The 26,148-nt window shown below is 65.5% G+C and overlaps 3 protein-coding genes and 2 non-coding genes across 8 annotated transcripts; all 5 read right to left on the bottom strand.

Moving 5' to 3' along the window:
• Positions 1–3,273: 3,273 nt before the first annotated feature.
• Positions 3,274–14,799, bottom strand: BAZ2A (bromodomain adjacent to zinc finger domain 2A). Of its 3 annotated transcripts, none has more exons than XM_052665225.1 (29): positions 14,743–14,799; positions 12,735–12,875; positions 11,855–12,409; positions 11,419–11,598; positions 10,781–10,990; positions 10,438–10,662; positions 10,285–10,345; positions 10,105–10,213; positions 9,927–10,028; positions 9,641–9,851; positions 9,510–9,571; positions 9,292–9,357; positions 9,011–9,202; positions 8,681–8,935; positions 7,979–8,193; positions 7,821–7,895; positions 7,390–7,552; positions 7,237–7,296; positions 7,006–7,141; positions 6,347–6,933; positions 6,044–6,269; positions 5,801–5,956; positions 5,559–5,725; positions 5,198–5,475; positions 4,991–5,123; positions 4,766–4,912; positions 4,480–4,673; positions 4,243–4,386; positions 3,274–3,646 (listed from the first exon to the last, which is right to left on the bottom strand). In XM_052665225.1, exons 2-29 carry the CDS (start codon positions 12,871–12,873, stop codon positions 3,301–3,303), a joined length of 5,394 nt encoding a protein of 1,797 aa, XP_052521185.1. In that variant the 5' UTR covers positions 12,874–12,875; positions 14,743–14,799; the 3' UTR covers positions 3,274–3,300. The 3 variants fall into 3 exon arrangements, with proteins under 3 accessions (XP_052521185.1, XP_052521186.1, XP_052521188.1); XM_052665226.1 differs by lacking the exon at positions 14,743–14,799 and adding an exon at positions 14,293–14,462; XM_052665228.1 differs by lacking the exon at positions 10,781–10,990 and having other exon boundaries at positions 14,743–14,764.
• Positions 14,800–15,389: 590 nt separating this feature from the next.
• Positions 15,390–18,392, bottom strand: ATP5F1B (ATP synthase F1 subunit beta). The gene is made up of 10 exons (XM_052665229.1): positions 18,223–18,392; positions 17,908–18,090; positions 17,412–17,586; positions 17,152–17,273; positions 16,744–16,928; positions 16,506–16,664; positions 16,256–16,378; positions 15,964–16,176; positions 15,674–15,875; positions 15,390–15,571 (listed from the first exon to the last, which is right to left on the bottom strand). Exons 1-10 carry the CDS (start codon positions 18,362–18,364, stop codon positions 15,474–15,476), a joined length of 1,602 nt encoding a protein of 533 aa, XP_052521189.1. The 5' UTR covers positions 18,365–18,392; the 3' UTR covers positions 15,390–15,473.
• LOC128071975 (small nucleolar RNA SNORD59) lies at positions 16,998–17,070 on the bottom strand. The gene has a single exon (XR_008202049.1). It is a non-coding gene; the product is annotated as a small nucleolar RNA SNORD59 (small nucleolar RNA).
• Positions 17,788–17,862, bottom strand: LOC128071977 (small nucleolar RNA SNORD59). Its single transcript, XR_008202050.1, has one exon. It is a non-coding gene; the product is annotated as a small nucleolar RNA SNORD59 (small nucleolar RNA).
• Positions 18,393–18,811: 419 nt separating the features above from the next.
• On the bottom strand, positions 18,812–26,134 carry PTGES3 (prostaglandin E synthase 3). Of its 2 annotated transcripts, none has more exons than XM_052665214.1 (8): positions 25,716–26,134; positions 22,111–22,224; positions 21,914–21,983; positions 21,304–21,402; positions 21,026–21,115; positions 20,544–20,606; positions 20,142–20,166; positions 18,812–19,632 (listed from the first exon to the last, which is right to left on the bottom strand). In XM_052665214.1, exons 1-8 carry the CDS (start codon positions 26,117–26,119, stop codon positions 19,613–19,615), a joined length of 885 nt encoding a protein of 294 aa, XP_052521174.1. In that variant the 5' UTR covers positions 26,120–26,134; the 3' UTR covers positions 18,812–19,612. The 2 variants fall into 2 exon arrangements, with proteins under 2 accessions (XP_052521174.1, XP_052521175.1); XM_052665215.1 differs by lacking the exon at positions 25,716–26,134 and adding an exon at positions 24,970–25,268.
• Positions 26,135–26,148: the final 14 nt, after the last annotated feature.

The following is a 26,148-nucleotide window of genomic DNA, read 5'->3' as shown; positions in this document are numbered from 1 at the left end:
CCGCAGCCCCCAGGGCAGCCCCCCCCGCTATGGGAGGGCTTTTGTTTTTCCTCCTGCGTTTTATAAAAAAGGAAAAAAAAATGACAAAAAAAAAAAAAAAAAAAAAAAAGGAAAAAAAGAAAAAGAAGAAAAACAACAAAAAACAGCCCCCCCCCCCCGGGGGAGTTGGGGCTCCCCCCCCCCCCCCCCCCCCGCAGCAGCCCCAGCCCCCTCCTTCCCCCCTCCCTTCCCAACCTTGTGCTTCCACGGCCCCGTGGCCCCTGCCAGGCCCCCCAAAGCTGCGGACGCCCCCCATCCCCCCGTGCCTTCTGCTGCCAGAGTGGGGAGGTGGGGGACAGCGATGGACCCCCCCCCCTCCCCAATAGGGTCCGGCGCCCCAGCCCCCCCAGCAGGCCCGGGGTGCTGCTCTCCCCCCCCACCCCCCCGCTGCAGGCCATTCCTGTCCCAGGGGGGCCTGGGGTTCTGCATGCCTCCCCCCCGCCGTCCCTTGCCCCCAGCCGTGGGGGGGGGCAGGACAAGTGCAATAACCCCCTGCTCTGCCCCACGGGCCAGCCAGGCACTTTAGACTCACCCCTGCGCCCCGGAGGCTGCTGACCCCCCCCCCCCCTATTCTCCCCCCCCTTCCTCCCACGCCCCCCCGCTTGCGCAAAGACAATCAGGGGGGGCCGCGGGGGCGCCTCTTTTAACCAAAGATTGGGGTTGCTGAGCTGCCCCGGCCTCCCCACTCCCCCTCCCCCCTCGCATCGTGAGCCCACGCTGTGGGTCTGTCTGTCTGTCTGTCTCCAAGGGGAGGGGGGGAGGCAGCCACCCTCCCCTCTTTGCTTCCAGCTCTGGGGCCGGCCGTGCCCCCCCAGTGCCAGCTCTGCCCAGCCCCCCGCCCCCCCCCCCGGTTCTTCCAGCCCCTCCCCAGCGCAGTGGGGTCCCCTGCCCCCCCCACAACAGCCGGGGCAGCGGGCTCCTCAGTCCCTCCGTGGGGCCGAGGGGCCCCCCCCGGGCAGCAGGGCCCCCCCTCCCACCACACATCTACCTCACCCCACAGCTCAGCGTGCGCTCAGCCCAGGTCTGCCGGGAGGGGAGGGGGGGGGGGAAGGGGCTGCAGCCTCTCGCCCCCCGCCCGCCCCGTCCCGGGCGGGCAGCGCTCCCGGTTTCCAGCCATCACCCACCTCTCCCGTTGCTGCTCGTGCCGGTGCCCCCCCCTCCCCACGGGGTGACCCCTGGGGTCGGGGGGGAGGCAGGGGTCCCCCCAGGAAGGAACCAAAGAGGGAGCCCCACACGCGGCCCCCCCGGCACTGAGCCCCCTCCTCTGCTGCCCGGGGCTGGGGGGGGGGGGGGGGGCTGGGATCCTGCCCACCTCGGAGGGCGGGGGGGGGGAATCTGAGCTGCGGCTGCGGCGCTGCGGCCCCCCGGCCTCCCCCCCTTCTTCTGCCCCCCCTTTAATTTATACGTTAGCGCATTTTGTACAGGTTTTTAAGTTGCTTTTTTTAAAAGGATCTGAGAGGTTTCTAGTTTTGTATTTCTTCCTCTGCTTCCGCGCTCCGGCCGGCCCCCCCCCCCTCTTCCCCCCCCCCATTTACAACCCTTCCCACCCCCCCGCCACCCCAAATTCAGCTCCTTCCTTACCCCCCCCCCCCCCCCCCCCCCCCCCAATTTTGGAGTTTTCTTTTTGTTTTGTTTTTAAATAAAACGGCAAAGAAAAGCACGGCTGCCTCTGTTGTGTGTGAGGGGGGGGAGGGGAATGGGGGGGGGGCTTGCTCAGGGGGGGTCCCAGCCCCGCGCCCTCCCCTCCAACCCCCCCCAAATGACGGCTCTGACAGCAGCTCTCTACCAAACGTGAGTTTTATTCGACACGCACGGTCTACAGCTCATGGTGGGGGGGGGGACAGCGACAAACGGGGGGGGGGGGGGGGGGACACAAGGAGGGGGAGGGGGGAGAAAACACCGGAATCTGCTTTGTTCTCCTTGAACCATTATTAAAAATGAGCTTGGTCCTAAAAATATAGAAAGAAATAAATTTAAATCCACAAAAACCTGTACATTTATCAAAAAGTCACTGCAACGAACACGGCTGGTCTAGAAAAGGGGGGGTGGTGATAAAGGGGGGTTTGGGGGGGGGGGGGGAAGGTGGGGGGGGGGCTGAACTCCAACGGACACAAAACGCTGCGGAGGATCCCGAAAACGGGGAAAAAAAAAAGAAATGAGGGGAAAAGAAAAGCAAACCCGACAGCTCCGAACAAAGCACAGATTGGGGGGGGGCGGGGGGGCGCCGTCCTTAGATAAAATATAAATATTTACGTCATATAAAGTCAGTTCAAATTCCACCTCTTTTTTTTTTTTCTTTTTTATCTCAAAGCAAAACAATAAAAATAAAAATTAAAAAGTTTTCTGAGGTTTTTCCGATAGAAAAAAGGCTACTTTGAGACGGGGGGGGAGGGGGAGAAGGGGGGGGGGGAAGGGGAGGGGGGGGCGGGACGCAGCCTGGCCCCCCCCCTCCCCCTCCAGGTAGGTGAGTTGTTTTCAGTGCTCTGTGGGGGCAGGGACCCCCCCTCCCCGCCGGCTGCCGACCCCCAGAGCAGTACCCGTATATCCTGACCGGCGGGGGGGGGGGCCCACTGCAGAACCCCAGGTTATCAAGGGGGGGGGAGGGGGACCCCCACCCAAACTCCCCAATCCCACCTGGCGCTGCACCCCCCCCCCCCAGCCTGGTGGGGTTGGATGGGGGGCAGCTCCTGCCTGAGGCTTCAAGTCCCTGCTGGGGGGGGGGAGGGGGGAGAAGAGGAAGACCTTCCCCCTGTCCCCGTCCCCCCCCCCCCCGTGGGGGTGCAGTAGCGTTCCTGAGGGGTCCCGTGGGGGTGTGGGGGGAGGGGGCCTCAATTCGGGGAGGGGGGGGGGTTGGAGGTTGGGGTCTTCCTGAGAAGTGGTGGTGGGGAAAGGGCTGGGGGGGGTCCCCTGCCCCCCCCCCCCCCACCCCCTTGGTCCCTGGAACCAGGCGGCTGGGGGGGTGAGGGGTGGGCAGCACCCAGCCCGGTGCATTTTGGGGGGTCCTACAGCAGAAGGGGCGCACCGGGGTGGGGAGGGCCCTCCTTAAAGTGTCTGCAGGGGGGTGGCGGGGGGGGCAGGGGGGGTTAAGTCCACTTTACTGGCCTTAATGCATGGAGACATTCACTACAAACTATTGCTATTATTAAATATTCCCAGCGGGGGGGGGGGGGGGGGGGGGGGGGGGGTTATTTGCTTTCCTCGTTTGTGGGGTGGGGGGGGTGAGGGGGGGGGGGGGGCTGCTTCTGTTTCGTCATCGGCAAACTAAAAATTTGGTAAAAGAAAGAAAGGAAAAAAAAAAAAAAAAAGCCTCTTTTTTTTGTTTTTTTTTTTTTGTCTTTTTTTTTTTTTTTGGCTTACACAGTTCTGCGGGGGGTGGGTGGGTGTATGGGGCGGGGGGGGGCCCTGGGGGGGGGGGGGGAAAGGGGGGGGGTCAGCAGGTAGCATCAGTGCTGGGGGGGGGCCCTGGTAGAATTCCTCCCAACGGCTCTGGAAGAAGCGCCTCATGCTGTGCCCTGCGCGGCCCACGGCCGAGTCGTCCTCGTTGAAGGTGCGGCAGTTGTCAAACACCAAAGTGGCATCGGCACGGAACTGGGCTGCACTCGAGTACCTGGGGAGGGGGGAGTTTGGGGGGGGGGGGGGGGAGGTGGGGGGGAGAAACGTTAGGGGTCACATCATAGGGGAGAGATGGTGGGGGAAGCGTTGAGGGGGGCGTAAAATGGGCGAGAGAGAGTGGGAGAGCTTACAGGGGAATTGGGGGGGTGCAGAAGGGCATCAATAGGGGAGGGTTGGGATAGAACAGCTGGATATGAGGGGGGGCGTGGAGGGGAGAGATATTATGGGATATAGAGGGAAGAGATATTGGGGGGACAGACAGGAATGAAGCGGGAGAATACAGGGAAGAATCGTTGGGGGAAATCAGGGGAGAGATATTGGGGAGCGATGTTGGGGGGGCACATAATAGGGGACAAAAGTTGAGGGGAGTTTACAGGTGTTGTGGGGCACATAGGGGAGAAATGTTGGGGGTTCACAATAGAGGAGAAACGTCAGGAGCGTAGAGGAGAGAGACTGGGGAGGATATTCAGGGAAAAAGGCAGGGGGATACAGGAGAGAGAGACTGGGGGGCACGCAATGGGGGAGGGGGGTTAAGGGGGTCACAGAGGGGAGAGAAGTCGCGGGGGGTCACAGGAGGAGCTCTGCACTCACCCGCCCCGCAGCAGCCGCACTCGCATGGTGCCAAAGTCCATGGGGTGTTTGATGATGCGGCGGTAGCCGGGCACCAGGCGGGGGTTGACGGGCTCCAGGAAGGGCCAGGCGTCCTCGTGCGCCTCCATCTCCATCAGGATGATCCTGGAGGGGGGGAGGGACGGGAGCTGGATGGGAGGGGGGGCGGAGGGGGGCGGCTCCGGGGTTGCGGACCCCCACCCCGACCCTGCCACTCACTCGCAGAAGGTCAGATCGCCGGGGGGGCCCCGCGGGGGGGCTGCACGCCGTTTGGCCGGGGACGCCCCCTCGGGACGCCGCGACGACGCCCTGCGGCGCGGGCTGCCGTCCTCCACTGCGCCCCCCCCGGGCACGCGGCCTCGCTTCCGCTTCTTCCCCCGCCGCGGGGTGAGGGGCTCCGGGTACTGCTGTGCCTGGGGGGGTCGGGGGGACACGAGCGAGTTGGGGGGTCACCAACGGCGCGCGGCCCCGACGGCGGCACCGCACGGCCCGGACCGCCCCGTACCCGCGAAACGCAGACCGAGCAGAACCAATCGCCCTCGGGCACAGCTGCCATGCGCGGGCGGTGGCAGTAGAGGTGGCAGCCGCGGTCGCAGCCATCGCACAGCAGCAGGTTCTCATCGTCGTCCCCGCGCCGGCACACCAGGCACGTCTGGAAGGGTGGAGGGGCTCAGGACGGTGCTCCCCCGCCCCCCCCCCGGTCGCCCCCGTGGCGGCAGCGCGCTCTCACCACTTTGTTGACGGACTTCTCCCACGCGATGGAGCGCTCCAGCTGGTGGATGCACAGCGACACCTGAGCTGCGCTGCGGCACCGCTCCAACGTCTGCCGCCACGTCCGCACGCGGGGGGTGATTTCGTAGGCACTGCGGGGGGGACGGCGAGGCTCAGCACCGCGCCGGGGGGGAGCCGGGGGGGGTGGAGGGGGCGGGGGGCTCACATCTCCGTAGGGCTCAGCTCCTCGGGGCCGCTCAGCACCGCCTTCTCCAGCACCACCTCGTGCGGCGCCCACAGCGGCTCCTTCAGGTAGCGCCGCTCCACGTTCTGCTCCAGCGCCGCCAGGCGCAGCACCGCCAGGTCCAGAGGGTTGGTGTCCTCGCGGCGCGGGGGCAGCCCGTCCCGCCGGCTGCGCACCGTGATGTCCTCCAGAGGCTCCACTTTGTGCTCGCAGTACCGCAGGTCAGCGCGCGTGGAGTCGGGGCTGGGGCACGTCCACCCCTACGGGACGGAGGTGCTCGGGGCCGAGACCCTCCTGAGGGGCAGAGACCCCCGCCCCCCCGCTCTCGGGGGCCCCCACCTACCCGGATCTGCAGGTCGGCCATCAGCACGCGCTGCTCCAGCTCCTCCACCCACTGCAGCACCGACAGGTCGGCCTCGTACGTCCTCTCCATCACCGACCACTGGGCCAACGCTTCCTGAGACGCGGCGGTGACGGCGGCCGCCTCGGGGCGGGGATGGAAGATGGGGTCTGGGGGCACACGAAGAGGTCGGCAGTGGGGACGCAGACCCACACCCAAGCCCGCAGCCCACAGCCACCCCGTACCCGTGGCAGCACGCAGGCAGACCTCCCGCAGGTACTCCCTGTGCTTGGTCAGGTGTTTGTGCAGCGCTTTCTCCCGGATGCCGCGCGGGTGCAGCGCTCGCGCCACCGCCTCCAGCTGCTCGGGGTCCTGCAGCCACCACCACCCACTCCGCATCTCTGCAAGGCGGCACCGCGGTCGCATTGGTCCCACGGAGCTGCCCACCTCCCCCACGCCCCCCCTCGGACCCCAGGCTGCGCTCTCACCGGGGGGAACCGGCTGCTCCGTCAGCTGCGTCAGGTACTTCTGCTCCATCTGCTTGAAGAACTTGGTGGGGGGCCGCCCCCGGCGCTTGGGTTGCCCCGGGGCGTCCTGCAGCTTCTCCGGGCCGCTCCGGCTGCGGGGGCAGGCAGGGGGGGCCCTGGCACCAGAAGGGACCGGGGTGGAGGCGAGCAGAGGGGAGGTGGAGTCATCTGCTGGGAGCCCATTCAGCTGCAGGGACGGAGCACGGTGAGTAGGAGACCCCCACCCATCACTCTTCAGAGCCCCCCGTACACTGCAGCACCCACCTGCCTGGCTGAGGCTTTGGGCTGCTCCCTGTAGGGCTGCTCCCTGTGGGGTGGCGGGGGTTCAGCCGAGGAGGGCGCGCGGGGGACTCTGCCATCGCGGGGCAGGGGGCTGAACCACGGCCCCTGCGTATCCGCAGTCTCTGTGCTGCTCTCCTCTGTGGGATCAGACGAGGCCTCGAGGGGCGGCAGCCCCACATCCCCCACTCCGGGGCTGCTGTCCGGGGTGAGCACAGCGTCGGCGAGCAGCGAGGGCTGCGTCTGGCTGAGCCACGACAGGAAGGCGGACTGGCTGAGGTCGTGTTGGCTCTGCCCCAGGGCCAGCGGCTCCTCCAGGGCCCCGTTGATGGGCGGCGATTTGGGGGGCATGGGTGGGGGGACGGGCGGGGGGACGGGCGGGGGACGGGCGGGGGGGGGCGGCTCCTCCTTGCTCTTCCGGGGCCGCCCTCGGGCGCGTGCGGCCACACAGTTCATGGTTACCCGCTGGGGAACCGGCACCGGCACCTCGGGCTCCGGCGGCTCCTCCTTCACCGCGGGCACCGGGCATGGAGCCTTCTGCTCCGGGGGCTCCTCCGGGCGCTCCTCGGGTGCTGCGGGGGAGGAATGAGGGCAGGTTGCACCGTGGGGGCCCCCGGCGCGTCCCCAGCTCCAACCCCGCTCACCTTCCGCCCCCTCCACGAAGATCCCCCCCAGGTGGGGCAGCACCCAGTACCGCCGCCGGTACCGGTCCTGGCCCAGCGAAGCAGCCCGCAGCGTCTGCGAGGAGTGGAGCAGCTTCTTGCGGAAGAACATCTGCCGCTGTGGGAAGGGCACGGGGTGAGGGGCAGCAGCGAGCAGGGGAGGGACCACAGCCATGGGATGGGGGGGACCCACAGACCCGTGCCCCCACTCACCTTAGCCAGCTTCTCGATCTGCCGCTCGAGCTCAGGGATGCTGGAGGTGGACGTGTCGGCCTGGAGGGGGTGAGTGAGGGACCGTCAGGACCAGGGGAGACCCTGAGACCCCGCTCCATCCCATCCCAAATTGCTCCCAACGCCAAACATCACCTCCTCGTCCCGGCGGGAGCGGCGGCCACGACTCTCCTCCTCCTCCTCCAGCTCCAGCCCCGGCTCCTCACACAGGCGGGAGCTGCGCCGGCGTCGCCCGTCCTCCAGTGCCATCAGTTCTGACTCGGGGCGGCCCGTTTTCTTGGCCAGGGCCACCTTCAACCTGATGGGACACAGCGCAGTGGCAGTGGAGACCCTGTGCAGAGCCCCCTCTGTGCCCAGAGTTGGGGTTTGGGGAGCGCAGCCTCATCCCTGTCCATGGCATACCCCCAACTGCACAGCAAAGCGCCATCCCAGGGCACAGCACCATCCCAGGGCACAGCACCATCCCAGGGCACAGCACCATCCCACAGCACTGCCCCATCCCCGCCCCACAGCATGGCACTGCCCCACGGCACAGCCCCCTCCCCACCCCACGGCGCGGCACCCACCGGCGCAGCCGTCCCTCAATGATCCACTTGTTCTTCCTGTAGGCCGACATGCTCTCCAGTGTCTTATCGATCTCACTGCAAGAACACAAAGGGGGGGGGGGGAGGGGCTCAGCTCCCTGCGGTGGGGGCGCAGCTGGCGCTGCCCCCTCTGCGCTCACCTGATGATGCGGGCGCTGCTGTTGAGCTCATTGACCAGGAAGGCCAGGATGGCAGCTTTGCGCTCCGGCAGCAGCGCCTGGAAGGGTTTGGTGCGCAGCCCTGCGCACAGCTCGGCTTCAGCGCCGTGTGCTGTCAGGAAGCAGCGCAGCACCTCTGAGACGGTGTCACGGTTCAGGCTGATCTCTGACACCTTCTCACCCAGGATCTTCAGGGACTGCGGGGAGAGAATGGCGTTGGGGGGGGGCAGCAGCAAGGGGACAACGTGGGGAGAACATCAATGGGGGAGGCAACTCCTGGAAGGAGACAGCAGCAGGACAAGGGACAACGGTTTGAAGTTGAGATGGAGGTTGGAGTCCTGTGCTGTGAGAGCGGCGAGGGGCTGAACAGCTGCCCGGAGAGGCTGCGATGCCCCGTCCATCCCTGGAGGTGTCGGAGGCTGGATGGGGCTCTGGGCAGCCTGGGCTGCTGTGAAACGTGGAGGTTGGCGGCCCTGCGTCCCTCCCAGCCCAACCATTCTGTGATTGTGTGACTGACTGGGAAAACCCAGCGCCTGGGGAGGGGCGTCCCCAGATGGGGCTACAGCATGGGCAGCACGTCCCAAAGCGCAGCGCTCACCCACCGCAGGCCTGCAGCGGCTGCAGCCTCGTGGGCGCTAAGGGCATCAGGATGGAGAGCGGAGGGACGCAGAGCAGGGACAGTACCTGGCAGTAGGGGGGCAGCCCGGGGTCGTAGAGCGCAGCCTGCAGCAGCCGAACCAGCAGGTCCTGCACCGCGCCGGCGCTGCCGCCCACCCCCAGCAGCCCCTCCTGCAGCGTGCTCAGGCTGGGGACGTCCCTGCTGGGGTCGAAGCCCAGCACCTTGCCATAGCTCTGCAGGAACTCCACCACCGTCAGGCAGTGGGAGAAGGCGCGGCTGGGAAGCACCAGGCCTGGGATGCGCGAGAAGGTCGGCAGCGGCTGGGGGCAAAATGGGGCGGTCAGGGCAGGGGGGGCCGCGGGGGCAGCCCTGCCGGGCCCCCTCCCCATCCCAACCTGGTGGTCCGCCAGGCACATATCCTCCGTCGGCTTCTTCATCTCCTCCAGGATGAGCTGCTGCCGCCGCCGCTCCTCCAGGCGCCGCTGGGCCAGCAGCCCCTTGTCCACCCTGCGCGCCCCTTTGCCCTTCTTCTCCTTGGGCCGCCCCTTCTCCTTGCCCTTCTCCGCTTTGCCTTTTTTCTCCTTGGCCTGGAAACAGACCCCGGGGTGGGTGGCCCCTCCAGCCCCCTCACTCCCTCCCTCCTTCCCTCTCTTCCCCATGGCTGCTGCAGACTCACCTTGGTCTTCTTCTTGGCTTCCTTCGCTTTGGGAGCTTTTGCTTCCTGCTTCTGCTTGTTTTTGGCCTGGGGGGAAGAAGAGCAGCTCGGGGACCAGCAGCAACACGGCCACCCAGTGGTCGGGGCAGGGGGCTGCTCTGTGCCCCACAGCCGGGGAAGGCTCCGTGTCGGCCACAAGATGGAGGGGCCATAGGGCTGCCCTGCCCTCCCTCTCGTACCTTCCGCCTCATTTTCTTCTTGATTTTGCTCATTTTCAGCTTGTCCTCGTCACTGAGCACCTCTGCGAGAATGGAGGGGATGGTTGGTGACAGCGAGCGGGCTGCGGGGCGGGCTGGGGGCCGGGGGGTACCTTGGGCCTCCAGCCTCTTCAGCAGCCGTGCGTCCGTCTTGCTCAGCAGATCCACCATCCGGGCCTTGGGGGGCCGCCCGCGGCCGCGCTTCGTGGCAGGCAGCTCCTTGGGCTTCACCTTCTCGGCGTTGCGGGGTCGGCCGCGCTTCCCAGTGATGGCTTGGATACGGGACGGGATCTCCTCGGGGCTCAGCTTCACCCACTGCAGACCCTGCAGGAGGAAACCGTCAGCCCCACAGGCAGCGGCCCACAGAGCGGCGCCCTGCAGGGCACCACGAGTGCTCACCTCCGGCGTGTCTCGCTCCTCATAGAAATCCCCCACTGGCATTCGGGGGCTGAAGCTGAAGTGCTCACGGCGGACATCCTGCACCACGTTCCTGTTCAGGTACTGGGGGGCAGGAGGAGGAGGATGAGGAACCCTGGTGGAGTTGGGGGGCTGCTCAGAGCCCAGCCCCCCGCCGTACCTTGATCACCTCCGGGAACTGCTTCATCCTCTTCCCGCACGGCCCATAGTACCACGTCTCTCCCTGCCAGCGGTGGTTTCCCCTTTTGATGCGCACCTCTCTCCTCCACCTGCACACAGAGGAGGCTCAGCCCGGGTCCTGCGCAGCCACGTGGGACGTGGATATGGGGACACCACATACCCGTGCTGCAGAGGGAAGCGCACCTCCTCGGGGGTGGCGATGCGCCTGCGTGGGACATCGCCTGTGGGGCAGAGGGGGGAGCAGCTCAGGGGGCGTGGGGGGCACCCGGTCGGGGGGCGAGGGGGGGTTAGGGTGGGGGTTCCACATCCTCACCTCCCACCGATGCGCTCAGTGGGGCAGCCGCCTCCTTGCTCTCTCCTTCTGGAGCAGCTGAAGCCTCCGTGCAGCTGTCAGCCACCTCCTCCTCCTCCTCCTCCTCTTCCTCCTCCTCTTCCTCAGCAGAAGGACAAGGGGATTCGGGCTCCAGCGCAGCGCTGAGCTCCAGAGACCCCGACTGCTCCGGCCCTGCGCGTGCGCTGCTCAGCTCTGGGCTGCTGTCTGCAGGGCCAAAGTCAGCACCATCAACACCGCTGCCATCCCTTCCTGCTCCTCCCATAGGAGGCCGCCCCCCCCGGCGCCGAGCCGGGGCTCAGCACCATGAAGGTGCTCCACGCACCGTGCAGGGGGGGCGGCGAGTCAGGGCTGGGCAGCAGCGGGGGGGCCGGGCGGTGGGCTGCCAGCAGGCTGAAAGGGCTGGCAGCATGCAGTGGGGGGCTGGCGGCAGGCAGGGGGGGGCCGGGCGCGTCGTCGGGGGGCTCCTCCAGGGGGGATTTGTCGCCCACCAGCTGCGCCTCATCCATCGCATAGAGGTCACCGGTGTCGGGGTCTGGGGGGGGAGGAAAAGGACAGAGCGCAAAGAGCTCGATGGGGCAGCACGGCACAGGGGGAGCCCCCCGGCTCTGCGTGCATCGGGGGCGCGCACAGCCCCACGGCCGCTCGGGGGGCAGCGGGGATGACAGCCCCCCAATGGGCGCCGGGAGGAGAGGGGTTAAGGGAGCCCGCAGCCCCCGGCCACGCCTCCTCCGTTGGGAAGCGGAGCCCAAAATGGCCGTAGCGGCGGCGGCGATGTTCAGCAGCGCGGAAGTTCAGGCGCTGAGGAACAGCTTCGTCACTGCGCTGGGAAGGGAGGCCGGAGCGGAGGAGGGACCGCGCCATCCCGGCCCGCCCTCCGCTGGAGCCGCGCGGCACAGCGGCCATCGCCGTCGCCCCAGAGGGCCGCGCTGCCCCCCGCCCCCAACCCGCAGCCCCCCCTACCTCCGGCCAAGGCCTCGAAGGGCTCCAGGGGGTCCGCGCTCAGCAGCTGCGCGTCCTCCAGCGGCGCGCCCATAGGCGATGCGGGCCCCAGGCTGGCGGTGCTGGAGGTCAGGCCTGGGCTGTCCCGGCCCAGCGGCACCGCGGCGGGCGCTGCGCCGTCGTAAGCGCAGAGCTTCAGGTCTGCAGGGAGCAGAAAGCTGCAGGAGCAAACCTGGGAGCAGAGCGGGGGCCCAGCGGGCACCAACCCCCCACCCCCCACCATGGCCGTGCGCCGCCCATCGCCCCCAGGGCATGGAGCCCCCCTGCTCCCGGCCAGAGGTCTCAACCCCGTGGAGGCGGGGTCCTGAGTGCTGTGGATGGATGGGAACACGGCTGCAGGTGCGCCCAGCACGGCCCGACACGACCCCGCCGCCACGACCCCGCCGCCGTGCCCTACCTGGCTGCGTGTCCTCCAGCTCCATGCTGCCCACCAGCCCGGCCCCGTTCTCAGCAATGGGGGGCGGCAGCTCCTTGGAGGCCTCAGCATCGTCCGCATCACCCCCCAACTCCTCCTCCTCGGGCAACGGGAAGGGCGGCTCTCCAGAGCCCAGCATCGGGGACGGCTGCGGGGCTGCGTAGAAGCCGGTGGGGCCGTTGGGCATCAGCTCGAAGCTCTGCTCCGGGAAGGAATCGTACAGCTCCTGAGAGTCAAAGTTCAGCCCCATGGGTCCAGACGTGCCGTTGCCCCACAGCTCCGTCCCCCCGCCCCGAAGGTTCGCGCTGTGCCCGGGGGAGGAGGGCCTGGAGCCCCCAGAGACGCCGTTGAGGGGGAACTGAGCGAGGCTGCCGTCCTTGAGGCCGCCGGGGGGCTGGAACTGCGTGTAGTCCCAGAGGCAGTCGTAGGGGTGGAGGTGGGGGGGCCCCGAGGAATGCGTGCTGGAGGTGAAGGTCCCTGAAGTAGTGGTGTGAGATACAGTAGAGAAGCCGTTGACATTCATGCCCCCGTTCAGACCTGAGGGAGGGCGAGAGACGGAGGTGTTGATGGTGGGGTTACCTTCAACCCAAGGACGGAGGGTTTGTGGACGGACGCAGGGCTGCCATCACCCCCAGCCCTGCTGCAGGCTTGTGAGGGATCAGCTCACGGCCAGACCCACACACGCAGCCCCCAACCCGGCCATTTCAGCCTGGGGGCACACAGCAGACCCCACCGGGACCCCCCACCCTACAGCTGTGCTTGGTGGCCACCCAGTCCTACAGTGACACGACAATGCCTCGCACCAAGAACACCAGGCCAGGACCGCTCTGCCGCACAGCCCCACGCCTGCCCCCATACTCACTTTTCCCCTGGGGGGGGAAGCTGAGCGCGGCCCCGTTGCTGTACGGGCTGTCCCCTGAGGAAGGCGCGGTGGGTTTCAGTCCTGAGGCAGTGGGTGCGGGGGGAAGACCCGCAAAGCCAAAATGGTTATCGGTGTCCATGGCTGCAGGGGGGTGAAAGGTGGGGGGTTATGGAGGTGCCACGACCCCCAGGACCAGCTCCACAGCCACTGCCGTGCCCCGGTGCGCCACGCTGTCACACAGAGGGTCCCATCGTCCCCCCCCCAGATCCCTGTGCCCCCAGCACGGCACAGACCGGCAGGTCCCCCCCCCCCCCCAATGTGCCCGTGACCTTGCAGGGACGTGGCACGGCCCGCCCCCCCTCTGTGCGCACCGCAGTTCCTGGTGCTGTGTGCAAGGATGGCCGCTCCTCGGACACCTCTTCACCCCCCCCCCCCCGCCGTAGTCCAGCGGTGCCAGAGGGCGCTCAGCCCCATCTCCCCCCCATCCCCTCCCTCCACCCCCAGGGCTGTGCCCGCAGCTGCTCCGATGGGGACGGCCTCAATTCGCAGCTGGGGACACCGCGCGGTGCCACCTCCGCGGGGACGCGCAGGGCGAAGGGACCCCCGCAGCCCCCCCCCGCAGCGCCCCCGCACACGGAGGGCACCGAATTCGCCGCTGCAGCGCCAGGCAGGGCCGTGTCGTAACCCGGGCACAGATTTCGTCACGGCCCCACGAGGACACCGCCGCGGCCCCCCCCGGGGGGGACACGTTCCTCCCCCCCCACCCTCGGGGCTGCCCCGAGCGATGGATTAAAAGCAGAACCCTTGCACCTCCCCCCCCCCCCCCACCGCACTGATGCTCCGGGGCTACCAAAGGTCGGGGGGAGGGAGAGGGGGGGGGCAGAGCCAGGCAGGTGCTGCTGCAGGCGGGGGGGGGAAACGAATAAAGTCAGAGGATGGGAACGAGCACGGAGTGGGGGGGGGGGACCCCGGGCTCGTCCCGCTGCGCCCCCCCCGGGCCGTCCCAACCCGGAGCGCCGCCCGCTGCCGGCAGAGCGCAGAATTGGGCCACGGCTGAAACCGGAGCCGGGAGCGGGGGGAGGAGAATGAGGCTGATAAAGGAGGGGGGGGGCTGCCCCAACCCCTCCCCCGCCCCCCCGGTACAGCGCCGTGTGGCTCCGCGCAGCCGTTCCCGGAGCCGCTTCAAAACAACGCGACGCGGCGCAACGCCCGCTGCCATTTCTCGGCCGCTTCCTGCGGGGAAGGGGGGGTGGAGGTCCGGTACCGGGAGAACCGCAGCGAACCGCAGCGAACCGCACCGGGAGCCCTCAGGCAGCCGCCCCCGCGCAGAGGCCGCGTTCCCACCGGAGGGGGAGGGGGGGGGAACCGGGACGGTGACTGCGGGAAAGTGCGTGGGGGAGGAACGGGAGGAACGGGGAACCGACGGAGCCGGGAGGGGGAGGAGAAAAGGGGGGGAAGGGGAGGGAGGGGGGGAAGCCCCGCAGGTCCCAACCGCCGCCCCCGCCGTTACCGACCGCCGCGCAGCGCTCCGCCCGCCGTCCCCCCCCGACCCCCGCACCTGGCAGCGGCGCCGCGGGCCCGGCTCACGCGGTGTGGGGCGGGATGCGGCTCCGCATGGCGCGGTCCTTCCGAGCGGACCGGGCCGCAGAGCGGAGCCGAACCGGACCGGGCCGAGCGGCGCAGGGCAGGAAGCGCCGCGCGCCGCCGGGCGGTCCCCGCCCCGCCCTCCTCCCCGCGTCACCGCGGTGGCGTCACCGGGAGCGGCGGCGGCGTCAGCGCGGGGCGGACGCGCGCCCACGTGGGGGGGGAATCTCCGCCCCCGGAGGGGTCGGGGAGGGCGGGGGGGAATCCCCCACGTGGGGCCGCCGCCGTCAACCGGGAGCGGCTCCTCCGCTTCCCCGCTGACATCAGCGGCACCGACTGCGGCGGCGGGGGGAGGCCGTCCCGGCGCGGAGCCCCGATCCCAGCTTGGGGGGGGGGGGGGGTCTCGGCGTCACGCCGCGCGTACCTTCGGGCGGTGCCGGTTCTGGTGCCGGTGCCGCAGGGCCGCCGGGGCTGCGCCGGTGCTCGCGGCCCCGCGTGATGGCAGCACCGCCCCAACCGGGCTCGGGCCGCGACGCCATTTAAAGGGACCGCAGCGCTCTTCAGCGGGGGGGGCTCTTCTAAGGGAACACCCCCCTTCCCCCCTCCCCCTCTCCCCCGCAGGGAACGCCGCGTTTCCCCCACTCCCTTCGGCACCGCTCGGCCGCAGCCCCCGGGCTCGGGATTCGGTGATCCCACGCAGGGCGGGCCCAGGCCGCCCCCCCGGGACCCGCAGACAAAGCCCCATCTGGCAGGGCCAGGCAGGAGCCCTTTGTGCTGCACGATGGGGTGGAGGGTGGGGGAGGCTGACCTGCCCCCCCGCTGAAGGCAGCTGCCACCTCTCTCCTCGCCGTGCTCCATCCCACAGCCCCACGTGAGGGGGGCACGCCGGGTGGGTACGGACCCCCAAAAGGAGAGGCCCCGCACTGCTGGAGGCAGCCGGATGCAGCACAGAGCGCTGCACTGCTGCAATAATTCCCCCCAAGGGTTACAGCGCGATGGGGGAGATGGCAGAGGCCCCTCCCAGATGCAGCCCGGGGTGGGGAAGGGCTCCTCTGCACGCAGGGCCCGGGCTGTTTTCACCAACGTTTTATTGGAAACCTTAAATACTCGGGGTCTGGCCCCACACGGAGCCGGGAGGGGTGAAGGTGGCCCTGCTCACGCGTGTTCCTCAGCCAGCTTCTCTGCCTTGGCCACTGCCTCCTCGATGGGCCCCACCATGTAGAAGGCCTGCTCCGGGAGGTGGTCGTATTCACCTGGGGGGGGAACGCAGCCAGCGGTAGGGGGAGCCGTGCCAGGTCCAGAGCGCGGCCCCCAGCCCCCCGTCCCCCGTCCCCCGTCCCCCGTCCCCTCCTCACCTGCCAGGATCTGCTTGAAGCCCTTGATGGTCTCCTTCAGGGGCACCAGCTTGCCCATGTGGCCGGTGAAGACCTCAGCCACCTGGAAGGGCTGGGACAAAAAGCGCTGGATCTTGCGGGCCCGGGCCACAGTCAGCTTGTCCTCCTCAGACAGCTCATCCATGCCCAGGATGGCGATGATGTCCTGCAGGGACTTGTAGTCCTGGGGACCAGAGCGGGCGGTGAGCAGCCAGGGCTTCCTGCCCCCCAAAGCACCCGAGGAGTCGCCGCCCCAGCCCACCTCCCCTCACCTGAAGGATCTTCTGCACACCCCGGGCCACGTCGTAGTGCTCGGGCCCCACAATGTTGGGGTCCATGATTCGGGAGGTGGAATCCAGCGGGTCCACAGCAGGGTAGATGCCCAGCTCGGCGATGGCACGGGACAGCACCGTGGTGGCATCCAAATGGGCGAAGGTGGTGGCAGGGGCGGGGTCTGTCAGGTCATCTGCCGGCACGTAGATGGCCTGCGGGGAGGGGGGGCACCGTGGGACAGAGGTGGGCGCTGAGGGGAACCCAGCCCAGAGGGCAGAGCGCTGGCACTACCTGCACCGAAGTGATGGAGCCTTTGCGCGTGGTGGTGATGCGCTCCTGCATGGTGCCCATGTCGGTGGCCAACGTGGGCTGGTAGCCCACAGCGGAGGGGATTCTGCCCAGCAAGGCAGACACCTAGGAGGGAACGGAGCGGGTGAGACAACAAGCAGCGCCCCCGGGAAGGGCAGCACTGCTGTGGGGACGGGCCTGAGGAAGGCTGGCTGCAGCTGGAGCAGCTGGCTGCCCTGCGGTCAGCACCAACCTCTGAGCCAGCCTGGGTGAAGCGGAAGATGTTGTCGATGAAGAGCAGCACGTCCTGGCCTTCCTGGTCCCTAAAGTACTCTGCCACTGTCAACCCAGTCAGAGCCACCCTGGCACGGGCACCCGGGGGTTCGTTCATCTGTCCATAGACCAGAGCGACCTGGCACGAGAGGAGAGCCAGCATCAGCACAGCTGCTGTGCCAGCGGGCCCCCAGCCCAGCCCAGGCCTCACGCAGCACCTTGGAGGTGGCATCTTTCAGGTTGATGACCCCGGACTCAATCATCTCGTGGTACAAATCGTTGCCCTCGCGGGTTCGCTCCCCCACACCGGCGAACACCGAATAACCGCCGTGAGCTTTGGCCACGTTGTTGATCAGTTCCATGATCAGCACTGTCTTGCCGACGCCAGCGCCTCCAAACAAACCTGGGGGAAAGCGTGACGCCCTCAGCCCGGAGCCAAACCGGCCACCCCGGGGTCTCCCTTCATCCCTTTCCTCCTCAGACAACAAACGTTGCTTCAGCAAGCTCAGTAGAACGAAAGTCAAAAGGTCGCTCATCAGCGAAGGAAGCTGCTGTGTGGGGATGGGCTCGGAGCCTCGCGGGGGGCGCAGTGCCTCTGCTCCACCCTCCCCCTGCGGGCTACGCACCGATCTTGCCACCCTTGGCATAGGGGGCCAGCAGGTCCACCACCTTGATGCCCGTCACCAGGATCTCCTGCTCGACGCTCATCTCCACGAACTCAGGGGCTTCGGCGTGGATAGCAGCAAACCTGCAGCACGAGAGGGAAGGAAATGAGCGGCCAACGTGGATCCCTCGGATCCCTTACGGGCAGCAACCGCTGCCAGACCCCGAGCCCCCGCCGCCAAACCCCACACAGCACCACGGCCCGGCCTGCAGCATTGCTCACTGTTTCGTTGTGATGGGGCCCCTCTCGTCGATGGGTTCCCCGATGACATTCATGATCCTTCCCAAGGTCTCGGGGCCGACAGGGATGCGGATGGGAGCACCGGAGTCCAACACCTTCTGTCCCCTCACCAGTCCTTCTGTGCCGTCCATGGCGATGGTGCGCACCGTGTTCTCCCCTGCCGAGGGCAGAGTTACCGCAGTGCCCTCGGGCTGACCCTGGGGACAGCTGCACGATTCCTCCCACCCCTGCCAAGAGGACGCTTTGCTGGGAGAGGCACCGAAGGACAAAACGGTGCAGGGAAAACGCAGCCTCAAGTGCAGCCCCTGCGGGCTGCAGCCCCCAGCCCCCCGGCAGCCATCTTCCTCCTCTTCCTCCCCCTCCTCAGATTTTCGTGTGTGGCTTCAGCGAGCTCAGAAGAACGAAAGTCACCGAAATCCATCATCACCGGAAGAGGACCGACCCCCTCCCCCCCCCCGATCCCCCCCGTTCCGCTCACCCAAATGTTGGGCCACCTCCAGCACCAGTCGCGTCTCCCGGCCCTGCACCTCCAGGGCGTTCAGGATGGGCGGCAGCCCCTCGTCGAACTGCACGTCCACCACCGCGCCGATCACGGCCACGATGCGCCCGGTGGTGGAGCCGGCCTTGGCGGCGGGGGCAGCCTGAGCTGCATGGTCCCGGCCTAAGGGAGAGAGCGAGTGGAGGTGGGCGCCGAGGGCCATTCCGCCTTTAACGGGGCCCCGGAACGGCGCTCGCCGCGACGCCCCCCGCCCGCGTAGGCCCCAAGGTGACCCCGCGGCCGCTCCACACTTACGCGCGCCGACGGCGGCGGCCGGGCCGGCCCCGCGGCTGAGGAGCGGCGGCAGGAAGCCATGGGCCGGCCCCGCGGCGTGGCGCAGCGCCGGGCGGGCGGCGGAGGCGGCGGCGGCGGAGCGGCGAACCGCGAGCCCCAACATGGCGGCGCCGACTGAGCCCCGCGCTCCGCCCGCCAGACGCGGCCCGCAGGGGGTGGGCCCTCGGCGCGCGCTACCGCCCACCGCTCGCGCTCATTGGGTAGAAGCCGACCCGCGCCTCCTGCTCTCGCGTTTCGATTGGTTGGACTCGCCCGGCGCTCGTCGCGCCTCCTCACGATTGGTCCGCGCGCCCGACCGTCTAGAAACGCCCCGCGCTGATTGGGCGCTGCGAATAGCAGACTAGCCGGAAGGGGTGGGAGCCAGGCACCGGAAGCGGCGGCGCACGCGCTCTGCTTGTGTCCTTGGGCCGGGCGCGGTGACCGCCGCCTCCCGCCCCGCTCCCGGCACGCGGACATTTCCCGTGCCGCCGCCCGCCGCCATTTCGGTCTGCGGCACCGGAAGCGGCGCCCGGAGCCCGCGGCCGCGCAGTCAGAGGCAGCGGAGGCAGGGTGGAGTCTTCAACAGTTTATTAGAAAGAATGTAGACATTAAAAAAATTCCCACCGCTCTGAACAGAAATTGAGGTTTGTCAGCCTGGCCGGGTAACAAAGAGCCCCGTCGGGTAGAACAGATGTTGTCACTTGCTTCCATACCAGCAGTGCAAATACATTTGGTCTCACGTACAGATCCACAAGCAACGACGCGGCCCCACGGATCCATGGGGTGGGGGATGGAGTTTGGGCCTCACCCCTCACGGCGCGGGGCACCGGGACACACACAGCTAACCATTAAATAGCAAACAGAGAGAATTTTGTTTCCTTTTTAATAAAAACATTAGTGGAACACACCTGAAGACACCACAGAGGTATTGCGCAGCTTGTTCAAATTTTGGTGAGCCAAATCCAAGAAGAGTTTTTTTGTTCCGGGCACGAAAGTCAGATTTAACCGTGGGCCACAGGGGGGAAAAAGCCAATCGAGCACAGGACGCAAGGCCTGCTCTGCTATTAGGTCTGCTACGAGGCAAGGAGGCTCTGTAAACTTTATTGCGACTGTTCCGGATCGATTGCCCATACCTCAATTGGTTTTTGGAAGTCTGGAATTCATGCATAACGTCATTTATTGCCTCTCGTGGCTTAAGACTGCCCCGCACAATGGTACACACCTACCATCAGTGAAGCCATTTAAAATGGACTGAAAAAAATGGGTTAAAGGATGCAATATCTCCCCTTAGGGCTATCAACTCAGGAATTCTTATCTCAATTATGAAATGTGATGAAGTTCTTTCCCCAAACCCTGAAGACGACAGTTTTCTTTACTCCAGATCTGGCATTTCTAAAGAGGAGAGAAGAAAAAAAAAAAAGTATTAGTGTTTATAATAATACCAGCTGCAACAAAAACAAAGCCACCAACCGCCATACTGCGGCACAGGCAACGTGAGCAAGCAGACAGAGCCCACAGCCAGGAAAGGCACAGAGCAGCTCAGGGTCTCCGGGCTCAGCGCCGCAGAGGCGGCTCTTCACAAGGAAGCTCTGCGCAGCCACGGCTGGCAGGGCAGGAGTTCGACTGCGGCAGCACTGCAGGCTCTGACGCTCGCCCAGCGCCTGCTGCGCACAGCCGAAGCCGCAGCGGGGCTTCAGCAGCCCAGGAAGGCCGCACAGCGCTGCACACAGGCGTGCGAAGGCTTCGCAGAGCAACAGCCCACGTTGCGGGGAGGCGCCGGCATCAGCTGGCAGCCCGGATTTCGCGTGACCCCGGGGCAGCGCAGCCGGCCTGCGCAGCTCCTCCAGCCCCGCGCGCGCGGAATGCTGCACAGGGGCACAGGAAGGCGGACGCCGACTTACTTTCATCATCACTGTCTGGTGAGTCCTGCAAAGAAAAATGACAGTAAGTGGAGCAGACGATGCTTGGGGGCACCTTGAGAAGCTCGGAGCAGCAGCCCGCTGTCAGAGCATCTTCCAGGGAAGCACGGGTTCTTCAGGACAGGGCTTGGCCAAGTTTCACCAGCAGCTGCCTGCAGCCACCAAGCACTGCAACACCAGAGCTGCCTGGGACACCGCAAGTGCGACTGTCCCCAGCACAACCGAAGGGGCAAACAGCTCCTGCTGCTCAACTGCAGCACTTCACAAACAAGGTCTGGCATCATTTATACTTAGAACTGTGCTGAAGTGGGGAACGCAAGCTTGACTTCAGCAAGTAGCACCGAACGTGCAGCCAGACCCCCCCGGCTACCGCAGAGTACTCACATCATCTGCCCCATCTACTTCTGGTAAGTCTACATCGTCATCTCCACCCATGTTGTTCATCATCTGTTTTACAAAGATAAAAGCCACAGAGTGAAGCCTCACAAACAGGACTAAAACCCCATAAAGCAGCTTAAAACAGTGATAACCAACAGCCACCAGGTTTTTGACAAGCCTTGCTGCTGCTATGCAGAAATTACAAGGTGACCAACACCAGCGGGACACGCATTCATTCCACATTTGATAACGAGCTGCAGTGCCAAGAGCCCACAGCACGACTTCAAGCAACTGCAGTCTGCCCCGAGCTGTAACTTCCTGCCCTGAGCTCCCCTGCTCGTCAGCACTGCACCACCTTCCTCCCTGGGTGAGATGGCAGGGAGCAGGAGGGAGGCAGAGGAACAGAACTCCCTAAAGCCGTCTGTCACTGCCTGCCCGCACACCCAGCCGAACAGAACCCAAACCTCCCGGAATTCATCTTCCCATACCTCAGAAAAGCGATCAAAATTGGACATGTCTTCATCTGAATCGTCTTCCCAGTCTTTCCAGTTGTTGAAATCCACGCTGAGCCAGTTGAGCTGTGTGTTAACACACAAAAATGGAAGACGAGCTGTCAGCACACAGGAAGAGAGCTGCCAGCGCTGCCATCCCAACCAGCAGCAAAGCAAGCGGCCCGCAAACGCCGCACCATTCCAACACCACCCCACCCCCAAAACAGAGGGGGCATCAGGACTGCTGATACGGCCACCAGGGGGATGCAACCCACCTTTGCCCTCTCTTTTGTTAACCTTGGCCATGCCTGACCAGATTCTCCTTTTCGTAAACAACACAAGATAGATCTGTCTGTTCTTTTATGCTTTGATTCCTGGGGAAAAAAAAACAAGTAGATATTGGTTAGTTTGGTAATCACTGCCACCACCACGAGCTTGTAGCATTCATTGTTTTGAGCCTTAAGTTATTCTCTGTAATGAAAAGCAGTGTCTGTTCCTAAAGCTACTTCCAGCATTGTAAGGAAGCTGGTCCTTAGAGTGCAACAACGCTCAGACACACGAAGTCACCGCGTGGTGTTTGTCAGAACGGCTCCATTACGAGCAGATCTGCATCAATCCAGACATCAGTGCTTCGCTTTTAATCACAACAGTGGGAACTGTGAGCAAAGGCAGCAGGCGAAGCAGTGCTGAGCGCCTGGGGCTCCCTGAGCAGAACTCCGTCCTGCCCCAGGGTGGGGAGGACAACAGGAAGCAGCAGCAGCTGGGGAAGCAGCTCTGCTCTGCAGGGTGCAACTCGCTCCAGGAAAGGCAGACGGGCGTGAGGAAGAGCTGAGCGTTGTGCACGCGGCGTTAAGAAGGGGCAGGAGAGCTGCAGAGGATACTTACATTTGGATCAATATTATTAAAAAGGTCGATTTCGTTTAAATGCTTAAAGTTATCGCTTCCTCCAAGACAACTGGAGAGAGAAGAAAAAAAGCACTCAGCAGGGAGCAAACGGCACCGATCCAGGCCGGCAGCTGAACTGGCTGCTTCCAGAGACGCCGCCCAACAGCAGCGGCTGCGCCGAGGCGCCCGGCACCCACCTGAACGTGAGCTTGGACTTTTCAAAGTTTACACTGACATCTTTGCTGTCCTCCACGCAGAACTCCACGAAGACGTAGTCCCTCCGGTCGTACCACTTGGCAGAAGCAGGCTGCCTGCAGACACACATCAAGATGCACAGGTCAGGGCCGCTGCTCGCCTTCAGCTTCCCTCTGTTTCCCCGAGGCACAGAGCAGCCCGAGTCAGAGCGCATCTGAAAACCTTCTGCCTGTTCTCAGCTACGAGCTCACCATTAACCACCCTTAAAAGTGCATTTAAAGCTGACAAAGAGACACAAAGGCTGAAGAGAAAACAAGCTCAGAGCTTCAAGTCAAACCCAGCTGGAATCAGTACCACCAAACCAGCAGCGTTCTGACCACGTTTAATTTCCACACCTGCATCTCCAGGCCGGCAGCCCTTGAGACAGGGCAACTTCTGCCCTCCTGCAGCCAGCAGAACAACACCGTCAGCCCACAGCTGCACAAAACGCTGCAGGTTCCTCAGCTTCATCCTGCTCCACCTCCAGGTGAGCGGCAGCATTTGAGTGCATGCAGCCCAGGCCAGGGGGCACCAGCAGCCCTGCTGACAGCTCCCACACAGCCAGCCCCCCCAGCACAACATTCCAGCGCCGAGCACGGGGACACCCAGCAGGAGCTGCTGTTGCTATGGCACAGTGAGCACGGACGCTTTGCTCCCAGGCCGCGTTCCAGAGACGTGAGCAGCACTGGAATTTCAATGTTTTGGGCCCAAAGTTTCCTGTTCTGAACCCAGTGGTCGCCTCCTTTGGTATTTACAGCACAGCTCCAGGCAGTGAAGGCACACCAGGACGCACGGAACACGGTGCTGCTCTCTGCAGCATCTTCACACCACGAGGCGCTCGGACTCAGCACTGCACTCTGAAGCATTACGGCACAAGAGCCCAAGCAAAGACGGATTAAGTTTCCAGAATGTTCCATCAGGGTGACCGCCGCTAAGCTTCCGCAGCAGATCTCAGCTCCCAGCCCCTTCAGCTGCTGGCACTGCGCTCACCTGCACCGCGACCCGCAGCCACTGCTGCGAGCCAAGGCAGCCCACAGCCACTGCGAGTTCCCTTCCGACCGCGAAGAGCTGGGACCCAGCTGCTGCAATTCGGCTGCCAAAGGGAGTGAGCAAAACGAGCACCAGGAAAAGGGCTGCTGGGGAGGAAAGCAGGCGGCCCTCAGCCGTGCGCAGCGAGGCCGAAGCGGATCCACTCCGCGGCCACCCCTGCACTGCCCCAAGGCAGTCTGGTTTCAGTTTCTCTGCCTGCAGCCGCGAGAGCAGCAAACACCACGGGTACCCACAGCCCTGCAGAGCTGCACGCAGCAGCGACCGCTCCGCTAAGGGACAGAGATCCCGCACCCCGAGCGGCCTGTACCACAACAGCAGCCTCAGTGTCCCGGCCAAGCGCGGCGCCGGGGCTCCTGTGAATAGCGAGGAGCCTCTGCACGTGCTGCAGTGCCGGCGGAGACGTCCCCGACCTTCCTGCGAGCTGCACGCGCTCCCCAGTCGCGCTGCTCCAGCCCAGCCCTGCTGCTGGGATCTTTATTGAGATGCAGCTTTCGGAGGCACCATCAGCACTGCTCTCAGAGCCTCCAAAATCTCACAAACTGCACTACGGCTTAGCAGAATGAACTCATGTTCCTAACGGCAAACTTCTGTTACCTCCCCAGACACTGAAATACCTCACCGTAACACATCAGAACTGTGACAAAGTCTTACAGGAAGGAACCACTTCGCGATTTTTCCCCCTTCTCAGAACAGAGGCCTTCCCCGGGCTGCTGGATGCAGCACTTGAGGCAGGACTCAGCACGTGAATAGGGCAGCTATGCAGGAATCCCCACCAGAAGCCACCACCCCATGCTGTGCTGCTGCGCGCAGCCCCTGGGCGAGCAGCGCAGGTGGTTCCCCCACAGCCTCACAGACCCAGAACCCATTTCCTCACAGCATGGGAAGGATGTCAGGATCGTTAAGCAAAGCCCTGCGCTTCCTCCTCGCTCAGCTGAGCTCATAGTATGAGAGCAGAATAAATTAATTGAACATTACCTCAGCCTTATGCCAACATTGTCAACTCGAGTGTGTGCTCTGGTGACGGATCATCCTCCTGCCCTGACCACACTCAGCTGCTCCAGAACAGAGCAAATAAACGTTACGTCCCACCCAGCAACAAACTGCCAGGCACAAAGCAGTGCCCAGTGCAGCAATGGAACCCTCCCCAAACTCCTGGTGGGCTCTCATCACCACCCACAGATTCTGGGAACCTCCTGAACAAACACCTCCACTCTACACCTCACCTCTGTTGAACCCTCCTCTCATCATGGAATCACGGAATGGCCTGGGTTGCAAAGGACCACAATGACCATTGAGTTCCGACCCCCTGTTGTGTGCAGTCGCCAACCAGACCAGGCTGCCCAGGGCCACATCCAGCCTCCAGGATTGGGGCATCCACAGCCTCCTTGGGCAACCTATTCCAGGGCCTCACCGCCCTCTGGGGAAAAACTTCCTCCTCATATCCAACCTAAACTTCCCCTGGCTCAGTTTAAAACCATTCCCCTTGTCCTATCACAATCCCACGTGGATGGCATCACTGCAGCACTGCGCTGGGTTGAGAAGCCCCCTCACCCTTTGGTGGGCACAGCTGGGGGGGATCCTCACGCCCTGTGTCCCTGGGTTGAGCTCAGGTCACACTGGGCGCTGCTTGAGGCCATCCGGGATGTTCCCAAAGCTGCCCACGTGCTTTTTCTTACCCATTCTGCACACTACAACTCATTGGGAAGGCACATTCCTGTTCTGCAGAGCACCCTGATGGTTACAGACATCATCTGCCGGACAAAGATTCTCACCCCCAGACAGGATCACAAGAAAACCTCCCAGCTCCACATCCAGCGTTACAAGTTCTGCTCTGCATAACTACTTCGGCTTTCATCTCCCAGCACCACGTGGGCCCTGTGAGCACAACCCCGGGCGCAGTGCAGCAGCGCCGAGGTTTCGGGATGAGGCACTCCTCAAAGGTTACACAGAGCACTGCGATGCTTTTCTCCTTTTCAATCACATCCAGCAGCGCCGGAGCTTAGAGCGGGGCCACGCAGGTGCTAAGGGGCAAAACCACGCCGCTCCCATCGGACGCATCGCCGAGCAACCGACGTTTATCTGCCCCAAGCGCCGAGTCTGGGACAAATAAAATCCGTCGGAACGGCGCCGCCGTTCGCATCGCTTTCAACCACCGCGCTTCTATCGGAACCGAGCCCCCAACGGCCCAGCCCCGGGGGCTCAGCGCTCAACGCGGCCCGGCGCCCCCCCGCCCCGTCCACCCCCTCCAGGCCCCACCCCGGGCCGCAGCAGCGGGCGGCCCCGCCCCGGTGCCCATTCATCGCGCGGCGGAGCGGCGCGGCTCGGAGCGGCTCCCGGGGCCTCGCGCGGCGCCGTGCCGGGACAGGCCGCGGATTGGGGCCCGCCGCGCGGCTGAGCGCGGAGCTCCCGGCCCGGCGCGGTGCGGCCCCCGAAGGTCAGCGCCGTTCACGCGAGGGCCCGGCCCGGCCGCGGCGCGCCCCGGAGCGCTGCGACCCCCCGACCCCCCCCGGGGCCTCACATGGCGAGAGGCGTCGGCGGCTCCGGCTGGCGCTGCTCGGGGCGGGGGGAGGGGCGGCCCGTCCGGCTCCGGGGCGCTCCGCTCCGGTCTGGCGGTGACGCGGCTCGGTGCGGCCGAGGGCTCCGGGCGCTCCGCGGGCTCCGGGCTCGGCGCGGCCTCGGCTCCCACGATGCTCCGCGCGGCGGCGGCGCCCAGCGTCGGTGACGCAGCAAAATACCGCCGCGCCGATTCGGCCGCCTTCGCTGCGCATGCGCATGCCCCGCGTGTCGCCTCCCGCGCGCGGGCCACGCCCCCTCCCCGTCCCCCCCCTCGCGCGCGCCCGCTCCCTCCTCCCTTCTAGCAGCTTCTCGGCGCGCATGCGCACTGCGCGCGCCGTCGCGGGGGGCGGAGTCGGCGGTCGCCATGGAGACGGGGGGCGTCCGAGAGAAGCTGC

This window comes from Tympanuchus pallidicinctus, unplaced genomic scaffold, assembly GCF_026119805.1.
Source record: "Tympanuchus pallidicinctus isolate F22 unplaced genomic scaffold, pur_lepc_1.0 scaffold63, whole genome shotgun sequence".
NCBI classification, from domain to species: Eukaryota; Metazoa; Chordata; class Aves; order Galliformes; family Phasianidae; genus Tympanuchus; species Tympanuchus pallidicinctus.
The sequence above is the reverse complement of the archived record's forward strand: the minus strand, read 5'-3'. Positions and strand labels throughout refer to the sequence as shown.

Excerpts from the sequence above, each read along its gene's own strand:
- ATP5F1B (XM_052665229.1), bottom strand. The coding sequence starts at position 18,364 with ATGTTGGGGCTCGCGGTTCGCCGCTCCGCCGCCGCCGCCTCCGCCGCC. Across the intron at positions 17,587-17,907 it reads GGAGGTGGCCCAACATTTGG|GGGAGAACACGGTGCGCACC; the intron begins GTGAGCGGAACG and ends TGCCCTCGGCAG. Across the intron at positions 15,572-15,673 it reads CTTCAAGCAGATCCTGGCAG|GTGAATACGACCACCTCCCG; the intron begins GTGAGGAGGGGA and ends TTCCCCCCCCAG.
- BAZ2A (XM_052665225.1), bottom strand. The coding sequence starts at position 12,873 with ATGGACACCGATAACCATTTTGGCTTTGCGGGTCTTCCCCCCGCACCC. Across the intron at positions 6,270-6,346 it reads CCAAAGCCTCAGCCAGGCAG|CTGAATGGGCTCCCAGCAGA; the intron begins GTGGGTGCTGCA and ends CCGTCCCTGCAG. Across the intron at positions 4,674-4,765 it reads GCTCGGTCTGCGTTTCGCGG|GCACAGCAGTACCCGGAGCC; the intron begins GTACGGGGCGGT and ends CGACCCCCCCAG.
- PTGES3 (XM_052665214.1), bottom strand. The coding sequence starts at position 26,119 with ATGGCGACCGCCGACTCCGCCCCCCGCGACGGCGCGCGCAGTGCGCAT. Across the intron at positions 22,225-25,715 it reads CCGCCGACGCCTCTCGCCAT|GCAGCCTGCTTCTGCCAAGT; the intron begins GTGAGGCCCCGG and ends GTGTGTCTGCAG. Across the intron at positions 20,167-20,543 it reads AAGTAGATGGGGCAGATGAT|GACTCACCAGACAGTGATGA; the intron begins GTGAGTACTCTG and ends TTTTCTTTGCAG.